A 25,895-nucleotide genomic window follows, 5' to 3' on the forward strand; every position below is an offset into this window, starting at 1 on the left:
ACAACAGAACCTGAAGCTTGAGATTTTGCTGTCAGTCCTAGTTCCTGAGATAAGGAACTTCCTATCCCAGGCATTCAAAAATGGTAAGTCAGACTCCTTTCCCCTTCCAGAAAATCATGATTGTTTATCTTAAAATGAGATTTTTAAAAAAAATCACATTTTGTTGAAAATTAATCACTAAATACATAACAGTAAAGGCTTTCCCATTTACTGGCCATAGGGACTCCACTTATCTTCCCCTATATTCTAGGGTGCATGCCATTCAGTCCACCTCCATAACTAATCACGGAGGATGGGTAACTACTCTAGTCCCATTCTTTCTCCATATCTCTTCACAGTCTTCTGTGAAGCCCACCTTCTTCCCTAGGCTTCAGAGCCTGAGCCGCACTTTCAAAGCACTGTCTGCAAAGTTATTTTTAGAGCACTAGCACAAGTTCCACTAGCATAAGTCTGTTGACCTGGGCTGTGAATTTCACTTCCACAGGCTATGTAGACATACCCTAGTAGGCCACAATCTACCTGTGTGTACCATGCTTGTATACACACAGTATGTGGCAATATGTTATAGATGCCTGGTGGCAGAGATTAAGTACACATTTTATCTTTTTCCCCATACTGAGTCATGCAGTATGAACTTGCTGCTGAGGTTGGTGATGAAAACAGCTTTGTTTCCAATACAGATGCGTCTCTTTTCTAATCTGAGCTACTGCCCAACATGAGAAATAATGTAAAGAGGATTTGAATTTCCTGTGCAAAATGCACAATGCTGCATCTGAAATTTTCAACCACATCTAGGAGATTTTAATATCCTAATCTTGTTAATTTATTGGGAATTTGGAGTTAAGTTCCCTCAGGAATCTTTGAAAATTCTGGATCCACCTATTGGTGTGTTGGCTTCTAATGCTGTACACTAAGGAAATGTTCAGTAATTAAAACATTCAAGTGTGGGAGGAGAAGAGAGTAGCTTATTGGAATTAACTGTGAAAATTAGAATATTGAAGTTATTAGATTATATTTTTATATCTGTCTCCATATCTCTGTCCCTTAATTAGGCAAAAGTGACTTGAGAATACTCAAGGAAATACTTCTTTAAAACATATTTGTCATGTTTACACACCTACTTTCTAGATAAATAAACTCTTAAAGTTGGGATAAAGTCCTACACATCCACTGACATAGCATATATGTCAGCATCTCTTGGCAGATCCTGAATGTTTCTTCCTGAACTCCCCATGTGAGAGAACCACAAAGCTAGGAGGTTTTACAGAGTGAGCTTTAAAGGATTTTTCAGAACGGCCACCCAGGAAAGTTCCACTCTGAGTTGATGTCAGAATTCTGCTTCTTATGCACTCTCTTCAGAGACCTTGTTGTAACCTTGATTTATGGCACACAGTCAGCACTAATACAACAGATTTTTGTTGCTGGGGTCTGGTAACTAAGTGTTCCCCTGGCTGTCAATTTCACAGTTTTAAAAGATAGTCCATAGTGAGGTGACTTGCGATGCTATTTTAAGTTATACAAAACGTGTTGTGGCTGCCAACTTTTGTTCCTCCCCCTTGACAAAAGGCTGTCTCCTAAAAATGCATACAATACTGTTTTTATAGTAATTGTTTCTTTTTTTGCAAAAATCTGTCATTTTTTTCATTTGTTACCATGTATAATGGTGAAATAATACTAAATTTAGTTTACTTTTAGTCTTTTAAAAAAATTGTCAAAATATATTTTGTTAGATTACATATTTTTCTCTTTTTTGTTATTATAGGTTATACTTTGAGGAACAGGCATAAAATCTTGTTGCACTAGTTCTCACCCCAACCTTTCTCTCTCCCCTCAATACCCCAAAGAAGCTAGAAGTACATGAAATAAACCATAGCTTGATAGTGTACTCTTGTATATTACCTTCTGACGTGGCCTCTTTTTACGCATGAAAATCACTTGCTTCTGCTTTGAGTATGTCTCTGCTTAGATCCTACGGTTGGTGTGCATGTTCCTCATGCATGTGAGACCATAGTCTTTTGAATAGTAATGTTTGTTGGGGCCATGCCTGCATCCTGTGTCTCCTCATGTTCTTGTGCCCTCTTATCACGTGTGGCAATGAATGAGAACCCAGCAAGTGTCCGGCCTACTACTTTAATTGTTTTCAAATAATTTAGTGAAGAAATCTCACATTCATCTCTTTTTTCCTCCTTTACCACATTTTATGTTACTTACACACACACACACACACACACACACACACACACACACACACACACACACACACACACACACACACACACAGTGGAAGACTCTCCAATACACCCCATTACAATGGAGCGAAGCACTTCACACCACCACCACACTTCATGTTGAGCTCAAAAACATCAGGGTTCAAACATTACCAGTCATGTGATGGGCTGATCCCCCTAACTGATGGACAAAGCTGATGCCTCTTCCTCTTGGGGGGGAGCCAGAACCCAGACAGGTGCTTGGTATGCTGGTTGTATTTCTGGAGGACCGGCACTTTAGGGATGCTGCTTTGCTCAGTTTACATCTCGTTGAATGATCCATTGCAGGTCACTTCAGATTCAGAGGAAACAATCACCATCAGAGCAGAGACAAAAGAGTCAGCATTGCTCCATGGCTTCTCTGAGCAGGCAGCATGCACTAAGATTATGTAGTGAAAAGAAGGCAGCAAAGAAGCTGCCCTGGACACAGAAAAGTGACGCTGAGAGGCAGAGCCAGACTAAGTTTGAACATAGCTCCTCACTCTACACAGAATCATCCTAAAAGGACATAAAACATCACTTCTTCAAAAACAGATCTTCCACATCCTCTTCCAAAATGGGATTGGCACAGGAGAAAGGAGTTCCAGCACCAGTACTGCTGTAAATGGCAGAATTGATCGAGAACCTGAGATATGTCCTCACAGAGTCATCAGTGTCCCCTTCAGGGACATCTTCCTCATTGAAGTGGCAACCAGAACCAGTACAGAGGCCATGTCATTCAGTTAGACCGATATTTGAAGAGATCTGCTCCTCTTCACCCTTACCAGGCTTCTTGTTTTTACGTGCGGCGACTAGGAGTGCTTCAGAGAATGACCCCAAGAATGGTACAAGAGGGCTGTCAGTAAGAGCTGTGCCCCAGGTGAGGCATAAATGGCACTGGGACAGCCTACCTCAGACCAGTACCCCTACAGCTTGCCCTCTTGGTCTTATTGGAGGCTACCATCACTGGTGTCCCAGAGAAGATGCCCCTCTTGTGCATTCAGGAAGATGATGAAATCTCATGCTCCAGTGTCGTTGTCAGGCAGTATCAGAGGGGTAGCCATGTTTAGCCTGAATCTGTAAAAAGCGACAGAGTCCTATAGACTAACAGAAGTATTGGAGCATAAGCTTTTGTGGGTGAATACCCACTTCGTCAGATGCTGTGACATTGTCCTACCATTAGGTCAACAACATGAGTACCTGCCAAGGAAAAGATCCCAGTATCCCAAGAGAGTCCCATTGTTGGCCTTCATTGCTCACCCAGTGGCATCAGAGAGGTAAAGGTCTTGGTCCACTATCACATTGGACAGGTGGATGTTGGATATCATTACCTTATCACGTACCCGACCCACTTCCCTATCCCTCTTGAGGATCCTTTTCTATGAGACTCTGTTACAAGAAGTGGCCTCATGGCTTTTTGCAGGAGCCATAGAGGAGGCTCCTTCAGAGTACATGGGAAGAAGAGGTTCTACTCCCCGTACTTCCTTATCCAAAGGAAAAAGGGAGCCTTTGTTCAGTTTCCTCAGGTCTAGAATATGACAGATACATTCGGTGCCTCAAGATTCAGGATGATAATGCTTGCCTTCCTCAATCTGTCTCTGCAGGCCTAAAAGTGGTTCATTGCTCTCAGCTTACAGGATGCGTACTTCCATTTAGTCATCCACATGACCCACAAGAAGTGTCACAGTGGGGCCAACTCACTATCAGTACAAGGTACTGCCATTTAGACTTTCTATGTAGACTCATAGACTCATAGGTCAGAAGGGACCAATCTGATCATCTAGTCTGACCTCCTGCACAAGGCAGGCCACAGAACCCCACCCAATGAGTCTTCACAAAATGCAGTGTGCTAGTGGCTCACCTGAGAACACAGGGCCTTAAAGTTAACCCTTATCTGGATGACTGACTGATCAGATACAGCTCCCAGCAGAAGACGGTGGAATATGTTTACTCTATTCACCCAGCTGTGCCTGTAGTGAACTGCAAAAATAGTCTTGCATCCCATCACAGACAATAGTGCTCATAGGAGCTACAATAAATTCCAGGTTGGAGAGAGCATACCTACACAATGACAGCTTCTGCTCAACGTAAAATCCAAACCTGACTATGACTGTATGGATTTGCCTCAGAGTATTAGGCTATATGTCTGCATACACGTACATGAGACCACTTGCAAGACTTCTCATGGCTCAGGTCGGTCTACCCTTTGGTGAGCTGCCAGAGGACAGGAAGGTCTCTGTTCCACTTCATGTCCTCACAAAACTGACATTGTGAGTAGAACCCAAAAACATCTAAGGAGGTTCCATTCCCAGCCCCTCCCCCAACAGGAACTTAAATCACAGAGATGTGTCAGATGCATGGTCGGGATCCCATCTGGACCACTTACAAATGCAAGGGACCTAGTCTCTGGAAGACACAGGATTTAACATAAATGTCATAGAACTCAGAGGCATCAGACTATCCTGTATTAAATTCTACAGTGCAGATCCTGATGAACAAAACATCTGTGATGCATTACATAAACAAGCAAGGAGGTGCCTGCTCATTGCCCCCCTCTATGGAGGCCATCAGAATTTGGACAGAGTGCAACCAGCACAGGATAAGCCTCTTTATTTTCTGAGAGTCAGCAACAACTCCATGGACTTCCTGAGCAGATAGTCTGTGACCAGTCATGAATGGTTCCTGTGAAGGTTCATCACCGAGTTGATATTTCATTGTTGGGGAATTTGGGTGATAGACCTGTTTTATTACCAAGGACAATGCCTGATGTCAGAACTTTTGTTCCAGAAGGGTCAGGAGTGTGAGATTGCTACCAGACGCTTTCCTTTTGCAGTGAAATCAAGACCCCCTTTACTTCTTTCAACCAATTCTTCTGATCCCCAGTGTGATATCCAAAATCAGATGAGACAGCACCATGATTGTTCTCATAGCTCTTTACTGGCCAAGGCAATTTTGACTGACACACTTGTCGTAGATATCCATTTATATACCTACTCGGCTCCCAGACTGCCTGAACCTGATTTCACAGCACCACAATCAGATTACTCCTGCCATATCCAAAGTTCCTGCATCTGACAGCCTGGATGTTGGCTGGTTAAGTACCACGGACAGGGACTGTTCCAGACAAGTCGAGGAGATCCTGATACAGAGCTGGAAGGTATCCACTAGAAAGACTTATTTGTCTAAACGGAAGAGGTTCTATCTCAGCAGTCCAGCATAACCCAAACCCTATGCAGACTTAAGATCCTTGACTACTTCCTGCCTAGGGGCAATGGAAGGATGACAAACGGGAATGAGGATATGGAGGTGGATATTACCACATCTGAGGTAGAAGCCATACTTGAACAGCTTAATGGGACAAAATCGGAGGGCCCAGACAATCTTCATCCGAGAATATTAAAGGAACTGGCACATGAAATTGCAAGCCTGTTAGCGAGAATTTTTAATGAATCAGTAAATTCAGGGGTTGTACTGTACGACTGGAGAATTGCTAACGTAGTTCCTATCTTTAAGAAAGGGAGAAAGAGTGATCCAAGTAACTATAGGCCTGTTAGTTTGACATCTGTAGTATGTAAGGTCTTGGAAAAAATTTTGAAGGAGAAAGTAGTTAAGGACATTGAGGTCAATGGTAATTGGGACAAAGTACAACATGGTTTTACTAAAGGTAGATCGTGCCAAACCAACGTGATCTCCTTCTTTGAGAAGGTGACAGACTATTTAGACAAAGGAAATGCAGTAGACCTAATTTACCTAGATTTCAGTAAGGCATTTGACATGGTTCCGCATGCGGAATTATTAGTCAAATTGGAAAAGATGGGGATCAATATGAGAATTGAAAGGTGGATAAGGAACTGGTTAAAGGGGAGACTACAACGGGTCATACTGAAGGGTGAACTGTCAGGCTGGAAGGAGATTACTAGTGGAGTTCCTCAAGGATCGGTTCTGGGATCAATCTTATTTAACCTTTTTATTACTGACCTTGGCACAAAAAGTGGGAATGTACTAATAAAGTTTGCGGATGACACAAAGCTGGAGGGTATTGCTAACACGGAGAAGGATCGGGATATCATACAGGAAGATCTGGACGACCTTGTAAACTGGAGTAATAGTAATAGGATGAAATTTAATAGTGAAAAGTGCAAGGTCATGCACTTAGGGATTAATAATAAGAACTTTAGATATAGATTGGGAACGCATCAGTTGGAAGCAACAGAGGAGGAGAAGGACCTTGGAGTATTGGTAGATCACAGGATGACTGAGCCACCAATGTGATATGGCCGTGAAAAAAGCTAATGCGGTTTTAGGATGCATCAGGCGAGGTATTTCCAGCAAAGATAAGGAGGTGTTAGTACCATTATATAAGGCGCTGGTTAGACCCCACCTGGAATACTGTGTGCAGTTCTGGTCTCCCATGTTTAACAAGGATGAATTCAAACTGGAACAGGTTCAGAGACGGGCTACTAGGATGATCCGAGGAATGGAAAACCTGTCATATGAAAAGAGACTGAAAGAGCTTGGCTTGTTTAGTCTAGCCAAAAGAAGGCTGAGGGGGGATATGCTTGCTCTTTATAAATATATCAGAGGGATTAATATTAGGGAAGGAGAGGAATTATTTAAGCTTAGTACTAATGTAGATACAAGAACGAATGGGTATAAACTGGACACTAGGAAGTTTAGACTTGAAATTAGATGAAGGTTTCTAATCATTAGAGGAGTGAAGTTCTGGAACAGCCTTCCAAGGGGAGTAGTGGGGGCAAAAGACATATCTGGCTTTAAGATTAAGCTTGATAAATTTATGGAAGGGATGGTATGATGGGAGAGCCTAATTTTGGCAATTGATCTTTGATTATCAGCAGATAAGTATGCTCAGTGGTTGGTGATGGGATGTTGAATGGAATGGGATCTGAGTTACTGCAGAGAATTCTTTTCTGAGTGCTGGCTGGTGAGTCTTGCCCACATGCTCAGGGTTTAGCTGATCGCCATATTTGGGATCAGGAGGGAATTTTCCTCCAGAGCAGATTGGCAGAGGCCCTGGAGGTTTTTCGCCTTCCCCTGCAGCGTGGGGCATAGGTCACTTGCTGGTGGATTCTCTGCAGCTTGAGGTCTTCAAACCACAATTTGAAGACTTCAATAACTCAGGCATAGGTTAGGGGTTTGTTATAGAAGTGGATGGGTAGGGTTCTGTGGCCTGCTTTGTGCAGGGGTTTGGACTAGATGATCACATTGGTCCCTTCTGACCCTAGAATCTATGAATCTATGAAATACAATGGCCTTTCATTCAACTCCATTAAGGTCCACCTCACAGCAATCTCTGCATGCCATCCACCTGTTCAGTTGTGCTCCATCTTTTCCCACCTGATAGTGTTGACATTCCTTAAATGTCTGTGACATACTTAACCAGCAGTCAGAGAACCTGCTTCTGCCTGGGACCTCAGCATTGTCTTCTTGAGACTCCTGAGGTCTCCCTTTGAGCCTTTTTTAGAATACTCCCTTCTTCACCTCACTTTAAAGACTGTCTTCCTAGTTGCTATCTCTTTGGCTAAGAAAGAGAGTGAGTGAGTTCCAGGCACTTATAATTGACCCTTCCTACATGACGTTTCATAGGGACATGGTGGTGTTGAAATCTCACCCTAAATTAATCTCCAAGCTGATCTCACAGTTCCATCTGAATCAATCAAGTTAACTTGCCTGTTATCTTCCCAAGGCCCCACACTGTGTCAGGAGAGAAGTTACGTACACTGAACATTTATAGAAACTTACTTTACTATATTGACAGAACCAAGCTGTTCAGGTTGTCTCCAGTATTTCTGACTATAACTGTGAGTTCTGAAGGTCAGACCATCTCATCCCAATATGTGTCTCATTACAAGTTGGCTGCTATACCTCTCCCACTGAATATCAAGGCTTGCTGCACCAGAGCTCAAGCAACATCCTATGACTGCTTCAGAAATGTGCCAATTTACTTGAGCTGCAAGGCAGCGACATGGAGTAACTCTCTAACATTTGCATTATACAATGGACTTGGCATCTGCCCGGGCTGCTAAATTTGGGAGAGCAGTATTATAATCTCTGTTTGACTGATGCAGCTGATACTCCCCATTCCACTGTTCAGAAGGGGTACTGTTTACCAGTCACTGCAGTGGGGATTCACATGACACATACTCAAAGAAGGAAGACTGGTTACTTACTCCACAGTAATTTTGGTTCTTCCAGATGTTGGAGTTAGTATGTATTCCACAAACTTATTTTTCAGACTCTCCAGCTAGCAAGGAAGCCGCTTCATCTTTTATGCCCATACAAAAGAGCATGAGGAACCGGAGGGCATGTGTGCAAACCTGACAGACACTGAAGTTCAAAAATATCCAATTTCACGTGCATGAAGTGCATTCATGTCTATACTGGAATCCACACTAACAGTATCTCCACGAACCACAGTTACTGTCATGTAAGTAACTGTTCTTAATGCAATTTTCTCTCTGTTACAGCTTATGCACACAAATTATATGACTTATATTTGCAAAATTCACCTTGAAGCTAATTTAGTGATGCATCTGTAGGGAGCTTATATAATTATCTTTGTTCCAGAGCTTACACTATCCTGATTCAATTTCTTTGTACCATTCATGGAGTATTGATCCATAAAGCTCTATATGGTTTGAATCCTGTTTACTTTAGAGACTGTTGCTATCTTACTATAACCAGTCAGAAGGTGGTTTAAAGAACCAGATCCTCAGCTGAAGTAAATCATTACTGACTTAATGGAAACTGTCATTTTACACCAGTTGAGAATCTGGCTCAGAATCTTTATATGTGTCTGCCTCTTGGCTGAGGGTTCACAGTGAAAGGCCCTCAAATCTGGAATTAGCTTTGTCCTCTGCTCTGACTGAACTGGAGATATTGATCTTCTGGGTATGTAACAAGGGATGTCTAATTTCCTGAGATTTTTTCTGAGTGGAGTGGAGCTGAATGAGAAGTTGTGTAAGTCTTTGTTTTAGTGATTTAAGAAGCTTCTGATACATTGACACTGAGTCAGTCTGCATGCAGTTTTTTAAATGCACTGTACAGGTACACTGTGTACTTATAAAGAAGTAAATAAATGTAGTGCAGTGCAAGTGATTCTGAGCTATTACTGTTTGTGTGGAGAATTGATTGGGGGCAAAAACTGTGCAAGTGATTTGCATGCCCAAAGTTACAGAAATGGTATGTGCAAGCTGTTTGGCATTTTGAATATCTTCTCCATAATATAAGTACATTTTTGAGTCCACTTTAACTGTAAGATAAAGTCTCCTTGGTCTAGTTAACCTTCATACCTCTTTGGCCTTGTGTTCATTATTTTTGTGCCAAATATGTTACAGTACGTTATATCAGTCAACTTCATTGACCACTTGGCATTCTGTTTATATATTTTGTCATTATTTTATTCTAGTTAGACATAACTTTTTGGTACATAGGCACTGATGCTTCTTGGTAGTGCTTTAACCTTCATTTGAATAGTCTGTGGTTTGAAGGAAGAGACAGTCATTAGAAATTTTTATCAAGAGTATTTTGCCATGCTTTTTCTTCATTCTTTCAGCCTTCTTACTTCTCCAACATGTTCTGTTTTCTTGAACTCTTCTTTCCTTCTCCTCTTCTGAAGTTGTTCAAATTTGTTTGTTTTTTTAAATCTGGCACTTTTGTTTTCAGTTTTTAGTGCAGCTAATGTAGGTTCTTTTTTAACTACTGCTAAAGACACTACTGAAATGTCTTTGGAACAGGACTGCTTTCCCCATGACTCTTCAGGAACTCTGGCCTGAGTGAATAGGAAGCTCCTCTGACCTAATGGACTGAAGTGAGATGTCTTGATCATTTTAAGGGAGGTGACTGATGCTGACCACAAAGTCACCTCCTTAGGTGGTCGTTGCTTCACTAGAGCAGAAGAGCTTGCTTTTCACAGTGGGCTCTTTGACTGACTATGATTCCGTGTTGCTTGTTAAGTTGCTCTTGTGGTGTCCCTCCTTTAACTCACTTGGAACTTCTGAAGTTTCTCTTGGATGTGCTTCCCTGTTTGCTGGAACTGGTGCTTCATTGCTATTAACTGGTTCTCTTCCTTCCTAAGCGAAGAGGTGGCTGAAGCCCAGAATCTGCTACTTCATGTGTTGACAGTTCCAGTACTGGAATCATGCAGAAGCCTGCTGAAGTTAAATCCTGGTAGCTATACTGTGGTGCATGGAAGTTATTGGGTGGGAGGAAATCACCTTTTTTGGGACTGGGCTTTTTTTTTTCTGCACTTATTATGGAGAGCTATATGCACTGTAACAGGAAATCACAGATAAATAGAAAAGGAATTTTTTCCATATTTGATCACTGACATATTTAAGAGATTCTGTACATTGATAAATACCTTATATTTCCAAAAGTGGGATTTATTCCCTCTGGGATTGACTTTTAATTTTCCTTTTTGTGGAAGAATGCTTTATTGATTGAGAACACCTGCTACTTTGAAGAGCTTGGATTTTTTAAAAAAGTTCCCTGGTAGCAATAGTGTATAGAAAGGCAAGATCAATTAATATAGATCACTCTAACAGCTACATCTAATTTTAAAGATTGGTAAATCACTAAAATAGTGCAAGTGTCAGAATATAATAAAGAATCAAATAGGAAGCTGCTATTTTGACAGCTTTATGAAGCAGATTATTGAAAGCAAAATCAAGTCTCTCAGAAAAGTTGAACAAAATTTCAAAGTTGTTTTTAAGGTACCCACAGTGTCATGTCTTTGTTACTTTATGATATAGCATAAAATCACTCTAGAATGCTTATAGCATCCAGTTTGTGTGTCAGTACCTGAAAAGTGTGGTTACCACAGTTGTTATATGTGCTCTTGATAGTCTTTTTATAGAAATGGAACGGGTCCACAAATGGGAACAGGAATAGTTCAGTGGCTCAAAGCTATTAATTACCCAAAATAAGGTAAACAAATAGATGGTACACCAGAGAAGAGGAAGCAAATGTAGCAATTTCATTGATGCAACATTCTGAAATGATCATATAGATAGTATATATGAAGCATGACACTGAGATTTTTCTTCCCTTTTCCTAGTGTTTAAGTTAAATAGGGGTCTAGTACAAAAGAAGGGGTTGACTTACATAGGATCTTCTGTCGTTCATAGGCATTTTGCCTGAGAAAGGACTGTGCGATGGGAGCTATAGGATGAAAATAATCCTGGTACAGACTACTGTTATAAGGTATGCTCTGTACTGCTTGAGCCCTGAATTGTGATTGTGACGGGTGCAGTTGCTACAAGAATGGAGCTGGGACTTGTGCAGTGTCTTTAACAACCCAACACAAAGGGAGGGAGGTTTGGGAACAAGGTAGGAAGGAAGTATGGGATCAATGACTATGCAAATCCAGTGGCACTAGTGCTTGCAGTGGAGGCTGCTGTTCCAGTTTCAGTGCTGGATTAGTAACCATGGAGGGACTGTGTTGTAGCCTACAAATCTCTCTCTGGGATGGGAGTTGGATTCCATCTGGCCCCTGCCCTAATTTAGTGTGTTACACACATCAGAGTAATTGGGAATTGGATAATTGTCACCAAAAGAAACTAGCTAATAGGTCAAATAAGTCATGACAGGAAGCAGTAAAACAGCTTAACCCTATGTGTTGGAACCAGCTGAGATGGAAATATCTGTAGCACTCCTTTGAAATTTTTTTGGCCAAAAAATCTGGCCAGAGAGTAACTCCTCTCTCTTTGTCCCTACCAGTTGGCATGCTGCTTCTTGTTGACAGCTTCCATTTGCCCTTCCCTAATTCCTCTTTCACTGTCATCTCCTCTCCACTTCACACTCCACCTGCTCAGCTCTTTCTCAATTTCCAGTTGCTCAAGGACTCCCCTTTCTCTCTGACTCCATTCACAAATTATGCAAAGTAAATTTGGAATTAAGAGGTTAATGTCAATAGGTTTAATTAAGTGGTGGTATTTCTGGAGGGAAAATTATTGTAGTAATGCTCTTCTTAAATCAAAGAGATTAATATAGGTTGGATTTCTTAGCGCAGAAGGAGGACAGCAAAGCCAATATAGAACACATTGCCCTTAGAATATTGGGCTTATATCTCATCATCTTTGTAGAATTTAAACTAAAATGTTTAGCAGTATATTGGGCCTAATTCTGCAGTGCCTCACACACATTTAATCATCATTTTACACCAGTTCCATCTGGGTGGAGAACAGCAATAAATTACAGTGGTAGCATTTCAGAAACAATTGTAAATAACTATGGATGATGCAAGACAGTGAAGAATCAGGTTAATTAGATTTTGGAAAATACAATTTAATTGTCCTTTATATAGTTTGTGTTTTGATTTGCAAATATAAAATTATAACATGGATTAGTGTAGTGTGAGAGTACATAAGAATGGCCATGCTGGGTCAGACCAAAAGTCCATGTAGCACAGTATCCTGTCATCCGACAGTGGCCAATGCAAGGTGCCCCGGAGGGAATGAACAGAACAGGTAATCATCAAGTGATCCATACCCTGTTGCCCATTCCCAGCTTCTGGCAAACCAGAGGCTAGGGACACCATTCCTGTCCATCCTGGCTAATAGGTATTGATGGGACCTATCCTTCATTAATTTATCTAAGTTCTTTTTTGAACCCTGTTATAGTCTTGGCCTTCATCCTCTGGCAAGGAGTTACACGGGTTGACTGTACATTATTTTGAAAAAAAAAATACTTCCTTTTGTTTGTTTTGTACCTGCTGCCTATTAATTTCATTTGGTGACCCCTAGCTCTTGTGTTATGAGGAGTAAATAATACTTCCTTATTTACTTTTTCCACAGGAGTCATGATTGTATAGACCTCTACCATATACCCCCTTAGTCGTGTTTTCCCCAAACTGAGTAGTCCCAGTCGTACTAATTTCTTCTCGTATGGCAGATGCTCCATACCCCTAATGATTTTTTGTTGCCCTTTTCTGAACCATTTCCAATTCCAGTATATCTTTTTTGAGATGAGGCGGCCACATCTACATGCAGTATCCAAGATCTGGGCATACCATGGATTTATGTAGAGGAAATATGATATTTTCTGTCTTACTATCTATCTTTTTCTTAATAATTACCAACATTCTGTTCGCTTTTTTGACTGCTGCTGCACATTGAGTGGATGTTTTCAGAGAACTATTCACAATGACCCCAAGATCTTTCTTGTGTCATTACAGCTAATTTAGACCCTATCATTTTATATGTATAGTTGGGATTATGTTTTCCAATGTACGTTACTTTACACTGATCAACATTGAATTTCATCTGCCATTTTGTTGCCCAGTCACCCAATTTTGAGAGATCTTTTTGTAGCTCTTCGCAGTCTGCCTGGGACTTAACTATCTTGAGTAGTTTTGTATCATCTGCAAATTTGCCACCTCGCTGTTTACCCCTTTTTCCAGATCGTTTATGAATATGTTGAATAGGGCTGGGCCCAGCACAGACCTCTAGGGGACACCACTATTTACCTCTCTCCATTCTGAAAACTGACCATTTATTCCTACCCTTTGTTTTCTATCATTTAACCAGTTACCCATCCGTGAGAGGACCTTCCCTCTTATCCTTATGACTGCTTACTTTGCTTAATAGCCTTTGGTGAGGAACCTTTCAAAGGTTTTCTGAAAATCCCAAATACACTATATTCACTGGATCCTCCTTGTCCACATGGTTGTTGACCTCCTCAAAGAATTCTAGTAGATTGCTGAGGCATGATTTCTCTTTACAAAAGCCATGTTGACTATTCCCTAACAAATTATGTTCATCTGTGTGTCTGACAATTTTGTTCTTTACTATCATTTCAACCAGTTTGCCCAGTACTGAAGTTAGGCTTACCAGCCTGTAGTTGCCGGAGCCCTTCTTAAAAATTGGCATCACATTAGCTATCTTCCAGTCATTTGGTACGAAAGCTGATTTAAATGATAGGTTACAGACTACAGTTAGTCCTGCAATTTCACATCTGAGTTCTTCAGAACTCTTGGGTGAATACCATCTGATGCTAGTGACTTATTAGTGTTTAGTTTATCAATTTCTTCCAAAACCCTCTAGTGACATCTTAATCTGGAACAATCCCTCAGATTTATCACCTAAAAAGAATAACTCAGGTTTGGGAATCTCCCTCACCTCGTCATCTGTGAAGACCGATACGAAGAATTCATTTAGTTTCTCCGCAGTGACCTTATTATCCTTGAGTGCTTCTTTAGCATCTCAGTTGTCCAGTGGCCCCACTTGTTGTTTAGCAGGCTTCCTTGCTTCTGATATATTTTAAATTTTTTTTGCTATTACATACGTGTGTCTCTAAAGTGTAGGCAGAGGTAAGCAGGTTGATGGGGAAAAAATCAGAGGTGGCCTGGAAGCAGAGATGACTGAAGAGACAGACTGATCATGGCATAGAGCAGAACACAAAAAGACAAAAGTAGTGAGATTGACCTGCCATTTTAACTTTTTAAACTTTGTATTGTGTTTTTATTTTAGTTCTTATATTTTATACCTTCTCAACTGCCAACCATCTCAAAAAATTTTATATTTCAAATTCAGTACAATGATTTTTTCAATCATTACGCTGTAGACCAGGTTAGAAAGAGAGGGAGGAGATGCCCTGGATTAAAAATATTTAAAATCAATATTTGTAACTGCTGCCTTTTTCAGTTTTTTATTTTATCTTTTAATGAGACACACCTAAATAGATTTAAAATCATATCTAATTTTTGTTCTTTCTAATCTGTTACATAATTAGTCATTCTGGAAGACATTTTAAAATTGCCCAGGGCATTTAATTATGATGAAAAGCTGTTGAAATCTGATTTAGTGAATGGCCTGCATCTGGCAAAGAAATTATAGGAAGTCACTTAAAATACCACAATGCCATTTATAATGGACTTGTGCTGGTGACTCAGTGGTTCCCAGGGAATTATAATCTTGGTACAATTAATTTAAAATAGAACATATGAATAGATGTTTATTGTTCACATATAATACAGTTGACAATGAAGTTGTTTGAGACAGGTTACATTCTTATTATAGGTGGTGCTTTAGCGCCACCTATAGTTAAGGTTTCCTGATATATTATATTATATTATATTATATTATATTATATTATATTATATTATATTATATTATATTATATTATATTATATTATATTATATTATATTATATTATAGCATTATAAGAGCCAGTTTTCAGTTTCTCATAACTTTTGCCAGACTTTAACCACTTGGCCTAAAATTGTCTGTAGTAGGTATTTGCCTCAGGCTGAATTATTGTGTGTGCAGAAAGTTTCAGCTAAAATAGTTAAACTGTTTTTAAGAACAAGATTAGGGGGAAATGCTTTTTTTTTTTTTTTTTTTTTTGGCCTGTGTTAACAAAATTTTTACTGCCACTTCACTCAGAAGTTCCAGTACCTCCAAGCTTTGGTGCAGGGCTTTGAAGTTTGTTGGGAGGTGCACTGGTGCCAAGGTTGAGCCTTTTCTTATGCTCATGAAAATTTGTCCAGACTTGGACAAGTTATGAGCCTGTGAAAAATAGCAGTAAGCACATGCTCAGTAGAGGCTTCTTAGATTTTTAGCAGCTAAATTCCGTGAAGATTCTGCCTGAACTAGGCATGCTCCAGCCTGGGATTTAGAAGGATTTTCCTGCAATCACAGCTCTGGGCTGCTGTGCGCCATGCTGAGTTTGGGTTCAGACACCTGAACTGAGATCCTGTTGGGCGCCAGGCAGCATGGAAGAAAAAGCTGCCTGATTGGACTGCAAGGGGGTCAAGATCTGAACCTAAGGGGAGAAGGAGAGGAGACTTGGACAAGGACCCTGGGGGAGGACGGAAGAGACTGGGACTGGAGACTGATGGGTGGGGGAGAGAGAAATTGGGACTGGAAGTTGGCATGTTTGGGAAGCCTGGAACTGGCTGGACCAAGAGACTGGGACAAAGGGGTGGGTTAATGAGATTGTCAGTGAGGAGTCTGGGGAGGGTGATAGGGACATAGTCAGTGGGAACAGAGAAAGAGGTTGGGGACAGGGAAGGTGACTGTAGGCTAAAGTGGTGGGAGGAAACATCTGATGAGGAACTGGCAGGGGATTGGTCTGGGACTAGTTGGACAGGGAGCTGGTGGGGTGGGAACTGAGAGCAGTTAGGCAAGGAGACTGGGACTTGGTGCAGTGAGGAAATTGGGATGGGAAGTCCAGAGGGGGAGTCTAAAACTTGCTGGGCAAGGAGGCTGAGACTGGAATGAGAGGCCTGAGGAGTGGAGATTGGGACTGGTTGGGTAGAGTTGGGTGAGAAATTTTCTGACCAATGAGACATCAGTTTGCTGAAGCAAAATGTTTAGTCTAATCTGTTAGAGATTTGACAAAACTTCAGTTGAAACACAGGCAGATTTCCATGGTGAACCTCTGTTTCAGATTCCATGTTTCTGGCAGGTTCCCTGCTCTGTGGCAACTGCCCTAGGAACCTCTGCTGGAGCTGAAACTCCCAGCGTTGCTAGGCTCTATAGCAGGGAGTCATGGGCCTGTCAGATATGCTCACTCCACAGGAGTAGCCCGGGTCATACTGATTGGGACGTGGAGCTGAGACTCTAGGCTATTGGTTTCTCTGGTCTACAGCAGGAAGATTGCTGAGGCTCTTACGATAGCTCAAGCCATGGCTCTCAGGGCTTCCAGGGTCCATCCTGCAGTGCTGGGAGCTTGAAAGTCCTAGGAGTGGCTTCCAGGACCCACAGGTCTGGGGCAGGCATGCCATGCACACTGCCCTACCCCCCCAAGTGGGCAGCCTGTAGGCACAGGAGTCTTGAATCCATTGGGGTCCCTGACCATGGGACTCAAGCAAAGGGTCTAGCAGCCTGGAGAGCCACAGCTCCAGCCAGGGCTATCCAGAGCTGGCAGGCTCCCTGGCACTGAGTGTTGAATTGAAATTGACATTCTTGTCAATTTGACGGCTCCTGTTCACCCAGTAGCAGCTGTTAAACAGACAAAAATATCAAATTCACATATTTTGTTTCAGGAACACTATGTTTTGATATTTCTGAAATAATTTTCGGGGAACTCCAGTTCGCTGAGAATTTTCAGTAAATTTGCTTTTGTTCCTAGTCAGAATGAAGGCAAATTAGAAAATACCAAAATTTCTAGCAAACTGAAATCTCTGAATTTTGGCCAGCTGTATGGGCAGATGCAGAGAATGGGACCAGGACAAAGAGCCAAGGTGGAGAAGAGACAGGATAAGGACGGGTGGGGAGAGATGGGGCCAAAGGGGTCATTGTAGAGAAATGGGGGAAACTATCATTTCCCAGCAGAGTACACTCCCATCCAAAACCTGGAGTGGAACCCAGGATTCTGGAGTCTTACCATTCCTATGCTGTCAGCAAATATCTGTGGAACCCAGTAGCAACATGTCCCTCGATAGTGCTGTTATTCCAAGTATCAATTATTCCCTTAGTGCAAGTGGCAGAAGTCTGTGGTGCCTGTTCCAATCCTGATGACTCATGGGAATGTCAGTGTTTGTTTTTAAAAAACTGTACAACATTACACACAAAAAGTTACATTAGAAGAAAGTTAAGGTTGCAAAGTCAAAGCACTGAAAAGTTAGGAAATGCCAGAATGAAGGTTTTTTGTGCAACCTTAATTTGGCCCCCTTGTGTACTGTTTTTTCCACAGGACTCCTGTCTCATTCAGTGCACAGAATGGATCGTGCTCAATTAATGACAGCTGTTCAATATTTTGTTTTCTTCGAATTTCCTCATGGGTTTTAATGGGGTTCAGCACTGTAGCATGTGAGTGTTTCACAAACAATTTATCTTAACAACAACCCTGAGATGGGGCAAGGGGCAGGCATTGTTGTATCCATGTTACAGATGGAAAATTGAGGCAGAGAGGGATTTACGTCAGAAGTAACCACTAATTGGGGGCCCAGTTTGAGATACCTAGGACCTGATTTTTCAAAGCACTTCATATTATATAGCACTTCATATGTTCCAAGTGCAGCTCCCCTGATTTAAGATGGAGTTGTGAGGGCTCTGAACTTCTGCAAATCAGACCACGGGGTCTCAAGTCAGGCACCCAGAAACTGAGAAACGTGTTGTTAGTGATCACCTCTGGTTTGGATTAACCAGAACATGCATCTGAGGAAGTGGGTATTCACCCACGAAAGCTCATGCTCCAAAACGTCTGTTAGTCTATAAGGTGCCACAGGATTTTTTGCTGCTTTTACAGATCCAGACTAACACGGCTACCCTCTGATACTGGTTTGGATTAAATGACTTGCCAGGCATCACACAGGATCTCTGTGGCAGAGGCAGAGACAGAATCCACTCCCCCAAAGTAGCATTCAACTGCCTTATCCATGAAACCCTCCATTTAATTCCTGTAATCCCCTTCCTCATTCACTGCTCATCTTCCAACTTCTGGAACAAATGAGGTAAGTATCTACAGACAACAGTCATCATTATATACCCCTGATACATCCCTAGAGCAGGTCTTTCCTGTGCACTGCATGAGAGACAGATGCTGTGGAAAAAAATAGTATGTGATCATGTAATTACAGACTTCGTCATAATACATTCACACAAGGGGGCTGAATTAAGATTGCACAGGCAACCTTAATTCTGGTATTTCCTGATATGTGAGTGCTTGACTTTGCAGCCATAATGTTCTTCTAACATAGCTTTTTGCATATAATATATGTGCACACATGCACAGTTTCATATGTACACCCACATACACCCTTCCCCTGCACTGGAGAAACACTCCAGGGTTTGCTCCTGAGTGTATGGAATGGTAACTTCCACAACAGTGAAGATAATATCTGAACTAAATGGATGTATCTCAAACTGGAGATCCAGCAGACAGACCAGACAGTGATATATTTTTCCTCTGTGTTGATGTGGCTGGGCCAGTATGAAATGGATTTTAAAATCTTTGCTTTAATGGCTTCAGCACCTTCATTTAAACTTTAGTCTTTGGCTGCTGGTGCACAAATAGAGAATCACCACAAAAATGAGCTTTTTCAGAGGTGATCTCTCAGATAAGCTCCCCCAAGCAGTTCCAGGAGTAAAATGAGTTTCTGAAAGACTCCACAGGGATGGAATCTCAGTGAGTTTACAACAAAATCTTTGTAATAAAAGACCGAGAGAATTTATTTATTTTCCAGCTGGCACTCAAGCATGCTCATGGACATGACACTTACTCATTTTATTCTAACTAACCATTTATATGTTGTGCAGCCTGGTGACAGCAGGAGGAGTTCTGACCCAACTGACTTCTAGGTTGCCACGATCAGCTTCTCCGTGCTGGATTGTCTTAATAATACATTGTTCAGTTGGTGTGTGCAAAGTATTCAAAGCTACATGTGCAAAAATAGGTTTGCTGTATAGGGTTTTTAGAAAAGGCCAAAAATATGCTTGCCACAAAGATGCAGTAGTGAAAAGGAGGTGTCTATCTGGCTATTAGGATTTCATAGTGTTTATCGTATTATATAGCACTTCATATAAGCTTTTGTTAGGGCACCTACAGCCATTAGCAGGTTTTTTCTGAAATCCAGATAGATAAAATAATGACTAAAAGCTTTTTTGCTGGTTCAATTGTTTTTGAACATTACAAGGATAGTCTAGGGTTCTTCCCTCTGCCCAAGACTGTTCAGCAGTGCCTCTGAAATGACAGCCCTCATGTGTTGTCTGTGGAAAACCTGTCAGAACAAAATATAAGTTTTAATGCATATTGGGGTTAACATTATTCACGTAACATTTTCAGGAGAACGCCAATAGTCTTGAGCTACTGAAAGCACAAATCATCCACAGTGGAAACATGCTAGTTATGTAGATGTCCATTTGCTTAGCAGTGTGAATTCTATTTGCTTTTGGAGTATTTATTACTTCAGAACTTCTTGCTCTGAACATTCTTCCATAGCTCTCTAAGTGGTGCTTTGTTGAGGATGGGTAGCTACAAGATAAGTTGTTCCCCAACTTTTTACATAGCATCTTGCCCCATTTCCACATGTTGATCACAGATGATGATGTGGTTTAGACTTTGATTATAACTCTGCGCACTTGGACATAAGCTTTTGTAGGATTAGAGGAAAAATGACTATACAGCACTTTACTCCATTTATTGTCAATGCCAAGTTAAAATGGAGGCTGTCATACCAGGATCTGATTAACTGGCTACATTGGAATGCTGAGACACCAGTCATGGAACTTGGCAGATAGCATTTTACGTCATCATGAAATCCTCCACCTGTCCTCAATCTCTGCTGTACTTCCCTCCCACAAAAACCTGTGGAATTTTGGAATCCTCACTTCTTGTGGATTTATGTAAAAATCCAAATAAGGTATTCATTCCACTCTTTGAGAGTTCAGATTGGCTGGATCAAAATTTTAAAACAAATTAAAAGAAGCTTTAGAGGTTGAAATTTCGTCCCAATTGCTTTCTGAAACAAATATTACATGTGGGGATTAGAACCATGTTGCTTTAATTTAACATTTTTACTATGTTAACTAATATTAATTTTATAGCCATCTTTCTACTGATATTTTCAATTTATTTTTCTTTTTAAGTTAGGAAAACATCAACTAAAGGGCAAATTGCAGCTTGGGGAATGCATACATAAATCCAGTGAAATCAATAGAGTTGCACCTATTTACACCACAATGGAATTTAGCTTGAACTATTAAACTGCATTTCTTCAAATTGGTTTTTAAGAATGTGGCTAAATCTGACATGTTGTATAGAGCAGATTTTTTTTAAATATTTGTGGTAATTCATATTAAGTGGATTAAAACTGTTTCTGTTTTTATTTATTTATTTTGTAGCAACTTGAATTAGTGGAACCGAGTGGGTGGATTCATGTTCCTTTAACTGATTCTCATAAGAAGCCTATTCGCACATTTATGATTCAGATTGCTGTTTTAGCCAATCATCAGAATGGAAGAGACACTCACATGAGACAAATTAAAGTGTACACCCCAGTGGAAGAAAGCTCTATTGGTAAATTTCCTAGATGTACAACAATTGATTTCATGATGTATCGCTCTATAAGATGAATTGTCTTATGAAGAAAGAATAAAAGTGATTTTGTTATCAGTTTTGTTTCAAATATCTTTTCCTGTTAAAAATGTGACAGGACGTACTCTTGTGGAATTCTCTCTCTATAACTTTAATTTTTTTGTGTGTAACTTTAACCTGTTTTGAGTTGTGCTGTTTTTTGATTTCTAATCTGCTTTCGATAGTCACATTTTCTGTTAATTGTGTTTACAAAAGCTGTAGGAGGTTTTTAGATTTTCAAAATGTGTATAAAAGAACTTTCTCCTTTGCTACGAAATAGATAACCATGGTTCACATAACATGTATATTCTTTTTTTCCAGGTGGTTTCTCCATTTGTTGATAATGTATTAGAATACTTCATGGCATGACTGCATATTTTGGTTGGGTCCATCCAAAAAAGCTGTGTTTTAATTAGGTGTATTTTTAATGGATTATTACTACTGTATTTTTTTCTGGGTACGGGATGTTCATTCTTTTAAGAGGGATTTTTATGTCTTTGAAATGACTCCATTGTGGTATTATGCATGTCTTGTTTCTGGTGAGAAATGTATTTAACTGGGTTTTTATTCTAATAGGTCTCGATGTAGGTTTCATTTTTCTGTATAACTGAAAAAATTGATATCTAGAAGAAAGTGAATATTTCTAACTGTATTTTATGTTGTCCTGTCATTACAGATATAATGTAACCATTACATCACTGTAATGTAACAATAGACATTCCAGGAATGCACAGGCAACATTCCTTAGCATTGCTTCCTAGCACCCTTTGAAGTCCCATGGATCACATAAAATAGTAAGAATTCAAATAAAAATCTGTATAAATCTGAGCAATGGTATACTTAAGTTTTTCTTAGAAGAAAAAAGATAAGCAATAAAAAAACCACAAGGCAAACAAGAAACATGTGCATGGCCTATTTATAACGAATGGAAGCACGTAATCTTGTTTTTTAATGGGTTTTTGCATTCTTATTGTTCGTTGGTTACACTGTGATTAAAAAAAACGAGACCAGAAAACTAACAATTTTCCTTTTAAAATCTGATATATATGGGTGGAATTTTTAAAAGCCATCATCATTTATCCAACTCTGTCCACCCCTTCAAAAAAAACCCCAAAAAACAGAACACAGTGGTAAATTCCTATTGATTGCAATGGGAGCAAAATTAGGACAAAAAATTTGAAAATCACACTGCAAATAATGAAAATTAAATTGGGAAGCATGGGCAAGGTGATGTGATAAGAGGCTAAGAAAACATGGGTGAAGACTGGAGGAAGGGCAGAGGTGGAAAGAAGGCACAGCAATGATGGGAGCAGGGAGATTAAAAAAAAAAAGGAGGATCAGAAATGTAACACTGAGATCAGTTTTATGTAACTGTATATTACATTAAATAATGTGCTACCATAAATGTGCAAATTCATCTCTGGTTGAACTCTACTGCCTTTAGTGCAGTAACATTAGGAATGAATTTTCCCCATTACGGACCTGATCCCAAGTCCACTAGAATCAGTGGAAAGATACTCATTGATTTCAGTGGGTTTTGGATTAGACCTAAGGTCTATAATTCCACTTGTGGGTTCTGATTTTCCTAGAATATCTTGACAGAATTATAGCTTTTCGTATGGAGGGCAGCTCGGTATTCTTGTTGATAACCGTTTTCCCCTTTTGTTGTTGCCTTATACAAAATACGTTTTCTGAGAACAATAACTCCCAAAGGTTAGTGTGGGACTCAAAGTAGGCTTTTATGTGCTCCATGTTACTGCAAACACGTACTATGGATTTTGGTGCTAACTACTATGAGGAGTCCTCTTGATTTCGTGCTTCATAGGAGTTGTTTGCAGGAGATGGCCGTTTTAAAATATGCAGTCCCTTACGTAGGGATACTTACTCCTTCTGTGACATGTCTAGCTCTTTACTCAACAAATAATTATAGGCAAGAGGCATGTGTGTTGAAAACCAAAAGAATCTAAAATCCCAAAGGATGATATGGACAGTAATTTAGAAACACCATATTGGCATGTTCCTACCCCAGTCCTGAATTCAGGCTACTATTCCTACTAAAGAACCCATCTATTGTTCACAGCCATAAGTCTGGTCATTTATTTAGTAGTAGATTGGATGCAAACAATGGACTAAGAAAAGAAAATAATTATTATTGACTTCAGGAGAAAACTGGATTTGGCCAAAGATAAAACTCCCATTAATTTCAGTGGTAGGTAGATGAGGTTGTCATTCACCAAGTTTCAGCCAGTGACATAGATTACATTTAGTGTCAGATACTTGCTCTGCACCCCTATTCAGTTCTATGAATCAAAGATGCCAAATAACATACTGTGGGATGCAACATACTTGTTTTTCTTTCCATTTTCTTATTCTACAGATTACTTTTTCTCTCACATATTAGGCAAACGTATCCAGTTATTTTATTAACAATAACAGCTAATTAATAGTTGTCAAGAGAAAGGTATATATTTATTAAAAATGCACTGCCCTTAACATATTACATAAACTCTTGAAAAAAATTATGGAAAATAAAATAGAGTGCACAGTGCATCCTTGCTATGTGCTATAAAGCCACCCTTCTTGGCCTCACAGCTCCATTAAAGGTAATCATGAACTCGTGTTCTGCAACACATACAGTTCTATAGCTTCAGGAAACTTCCTTTGCAGCATTCTGCAGTGTATTATAGTTGTACAAAGTTGTGTTTTATTATGTACATCAGCAGGGCCGGCTTTAGGAAGTGCGGGGCCCAATTCAAACACTTTCGGCGGGGCCCTGGCAGGGATGACTTAAAAAGAAAAAGGTGTAAAAAAAAAGAGAGAGCCTTCCATTTCTTCCATGTATTATTTACTTTCCATAACTATATAAATAATAAAATTGTATATTATGTACATTGCATCATATATGCTGTTGATTGGTTATTAATGACTGCCGTTTCACATGTGTGGGTCCCCGCCACTCCCTGGGGGTGTGCACATGTGTGGGTCCCCGCTGCTTCCTGCCCCCCTCATTGAAGCAGGTGTGCAGGTTACTGGCCTCAGAACTGCAGGGCAGCAGTGGACATGGGGCTGGTTTGAGGCAGGGCAAGGGCTGACTGGAGGTAGGGTCTGGCTGCAGGCAGGGCAAGGGGTGTGGGGCTGGCTGGAGACGGGAGTGTGGGGCAGGCTGGCTTCAGGCACGGCCACGGGGGTGCAGCAGGGGTTGGCAGGGCTGGAGACAGGAGTATGGGACTGACTGGCTTCAGGCAGGGGGGTGCAGCAGGGGTTGGCTGGAGACGGCAGGGCAGGCAGTGCAGGGCTGGTGCGGGCAGGGGTGTGTGTCGGGTTGGCTGGAGACAGGGCAGGGGGTTTGGTAGGGGCTGGCTGTGGGCAGGGGGTGCAGAGCTGGCTGCAGGCAGCGGGGGACGGGGCTGGTGCGGGCAGGGCAGGGGGTGCAGCAGAGGCAGCTGGAGCCCCGGCCCTTTAAAAAGCTCCCAAGTCCCCCGCTATCCCAGGGCTCTGGGGGCTATTTAAAGAGACCGGAGCTCCAGCCGGGGGCACGGGGCTTGCCGCACTCCAGCCAGGAGAGCGGGGCCGCAGGGCTTGCGGCGCTCCGGCCGGAGCTCCAGCTGGGGCCACGGGACTTACCGCGCTCTGGCCAGAGCTCCAGCCGGGGCAGCGGGGCTTGTCGCACTCCGTCTGGAGCTCCAACCGGGGCGGCGGGGCTTGTCATGCTCCGGCTGGGGCTCCAGCCGGGCAGTGGGGCTTGTCGCGCTCTGGTTGGAGCTCCAGCTGAGAGAGCGGGGCTGTGGGGCAGCCGCGCTCCCACCGGCGCTTTGGTCAGGGGAGTGGGGCCATAGAAGACCCCGGAGCAGACCGCAGCCAGGGTAAGTAAAAAAATTTAAAAGGCGCCTAAAGCGCAGGGCCCTCTTAGGCGCGGGGCCCGATTCCCAGGAATCGGGCAAATCGGCCTAAAGCCGGCCTTGTACATCAATAATATGTATCTTTCCCCTCTCTCTTAATTTCCATTCAAAAAGAGACAAATCCTGAAAATCGGAACTGACTGTATATATCATCCCCATGGATTGTAGAGCAACTTCATGGCTGCAAGTCAGCACTGTGATGAGCCTGGATGAGATATGGGTGAGATTTTTCAAAGGTGCCTAAGTGACCTGGGAACACACATTCCAGTGAAACTCAATGGGACTTGTGCTCCTAAGTAGCGCACTTTTGAAAATCACACCCTTCTGGCTTTAGGCTTCAGAAGCTTATACTCTTGCTCAACAGAGGGCATTGGCCAGTAGACGCTGTAGTATCAAATCTAACAGCCCAGTCCTGTTTCATATGCTCTTGCGTTGCCACAGCCAGACATGTCCTTGGAGCTGCAGGGGGTAAGCCATGGTTCCATGCCACATAGGCAGGATTTGCCCCCACAATGGAAAACTTTTATTCATGCAACAGTGGAGTGCGGCATCAGCCTTGGAGTCTTAGCCAGATTCCAACTTAGTTAATTATCTTGCCAGCATTTGTACCTTTTGCAGGTTCAGTTGGATGCAATATCCTTTGATACCTGTTGTCATAAACAGATAGCTAAGGGTTAATGTCTCTTTCACCTGGAAAGGGTTGACAAACAGT

General features: G+C 41.4%; 1 protein-coding gene across 10 annotated transcripts in view; it reads left to right on the forward strand.

The window, feature by feature from the left end:
- Nucleotides 1-25,895, forward strand: part of ANAPC10 (anaphase promoting complex subunit 10) — a 271,815-nt gene that overhangs the window by 47,257 nt on the left and 198,663 nt on the right. For 6 of the 10 annotated variants that reach the window (XM_030563679.1, XM_030563681.1, XM_030563682.1 and 3 more), the window contains one exon: nucleotides 21,053-22,180. The exons of 2 other annotated variants lie outside the window; for them this stretch is intronic. In XM_030563679.1, the coding sequence (XP_030419539.1) occupies nucleotides 21,053-21,283 (231 nt within the window). In that variant the 3' untranslated portion in view covers nucleotides 21,284-22,180. Of the gene's footprint in view, nucleotides 1-8,499; nucleotides 8,692-11,392; nucleotides 11,469-21,052; nucleotides 22,181-25,895 lie in introns of those variants that run through there. 2 more of the 10 variants (XR_004000535.1, XM_030563687.1) reach the window with 2 other exon arrangements.

The sequence above is a fragment of the Gopherus evgoodei genome, chromosome 5 (assembly GCF_007399415.2).
Source record: "Gopherus evgoodei ecotype Sinaloan lineage chromosome 5, rGopEvg1_v1.p, whole genome shotgun sequence".
NCBI classification, from domain to species: Eukaryota; Metazoa; Chordata; order Testudines; family Testudinidae; genus Gopherus; species Gopherus evgoodei.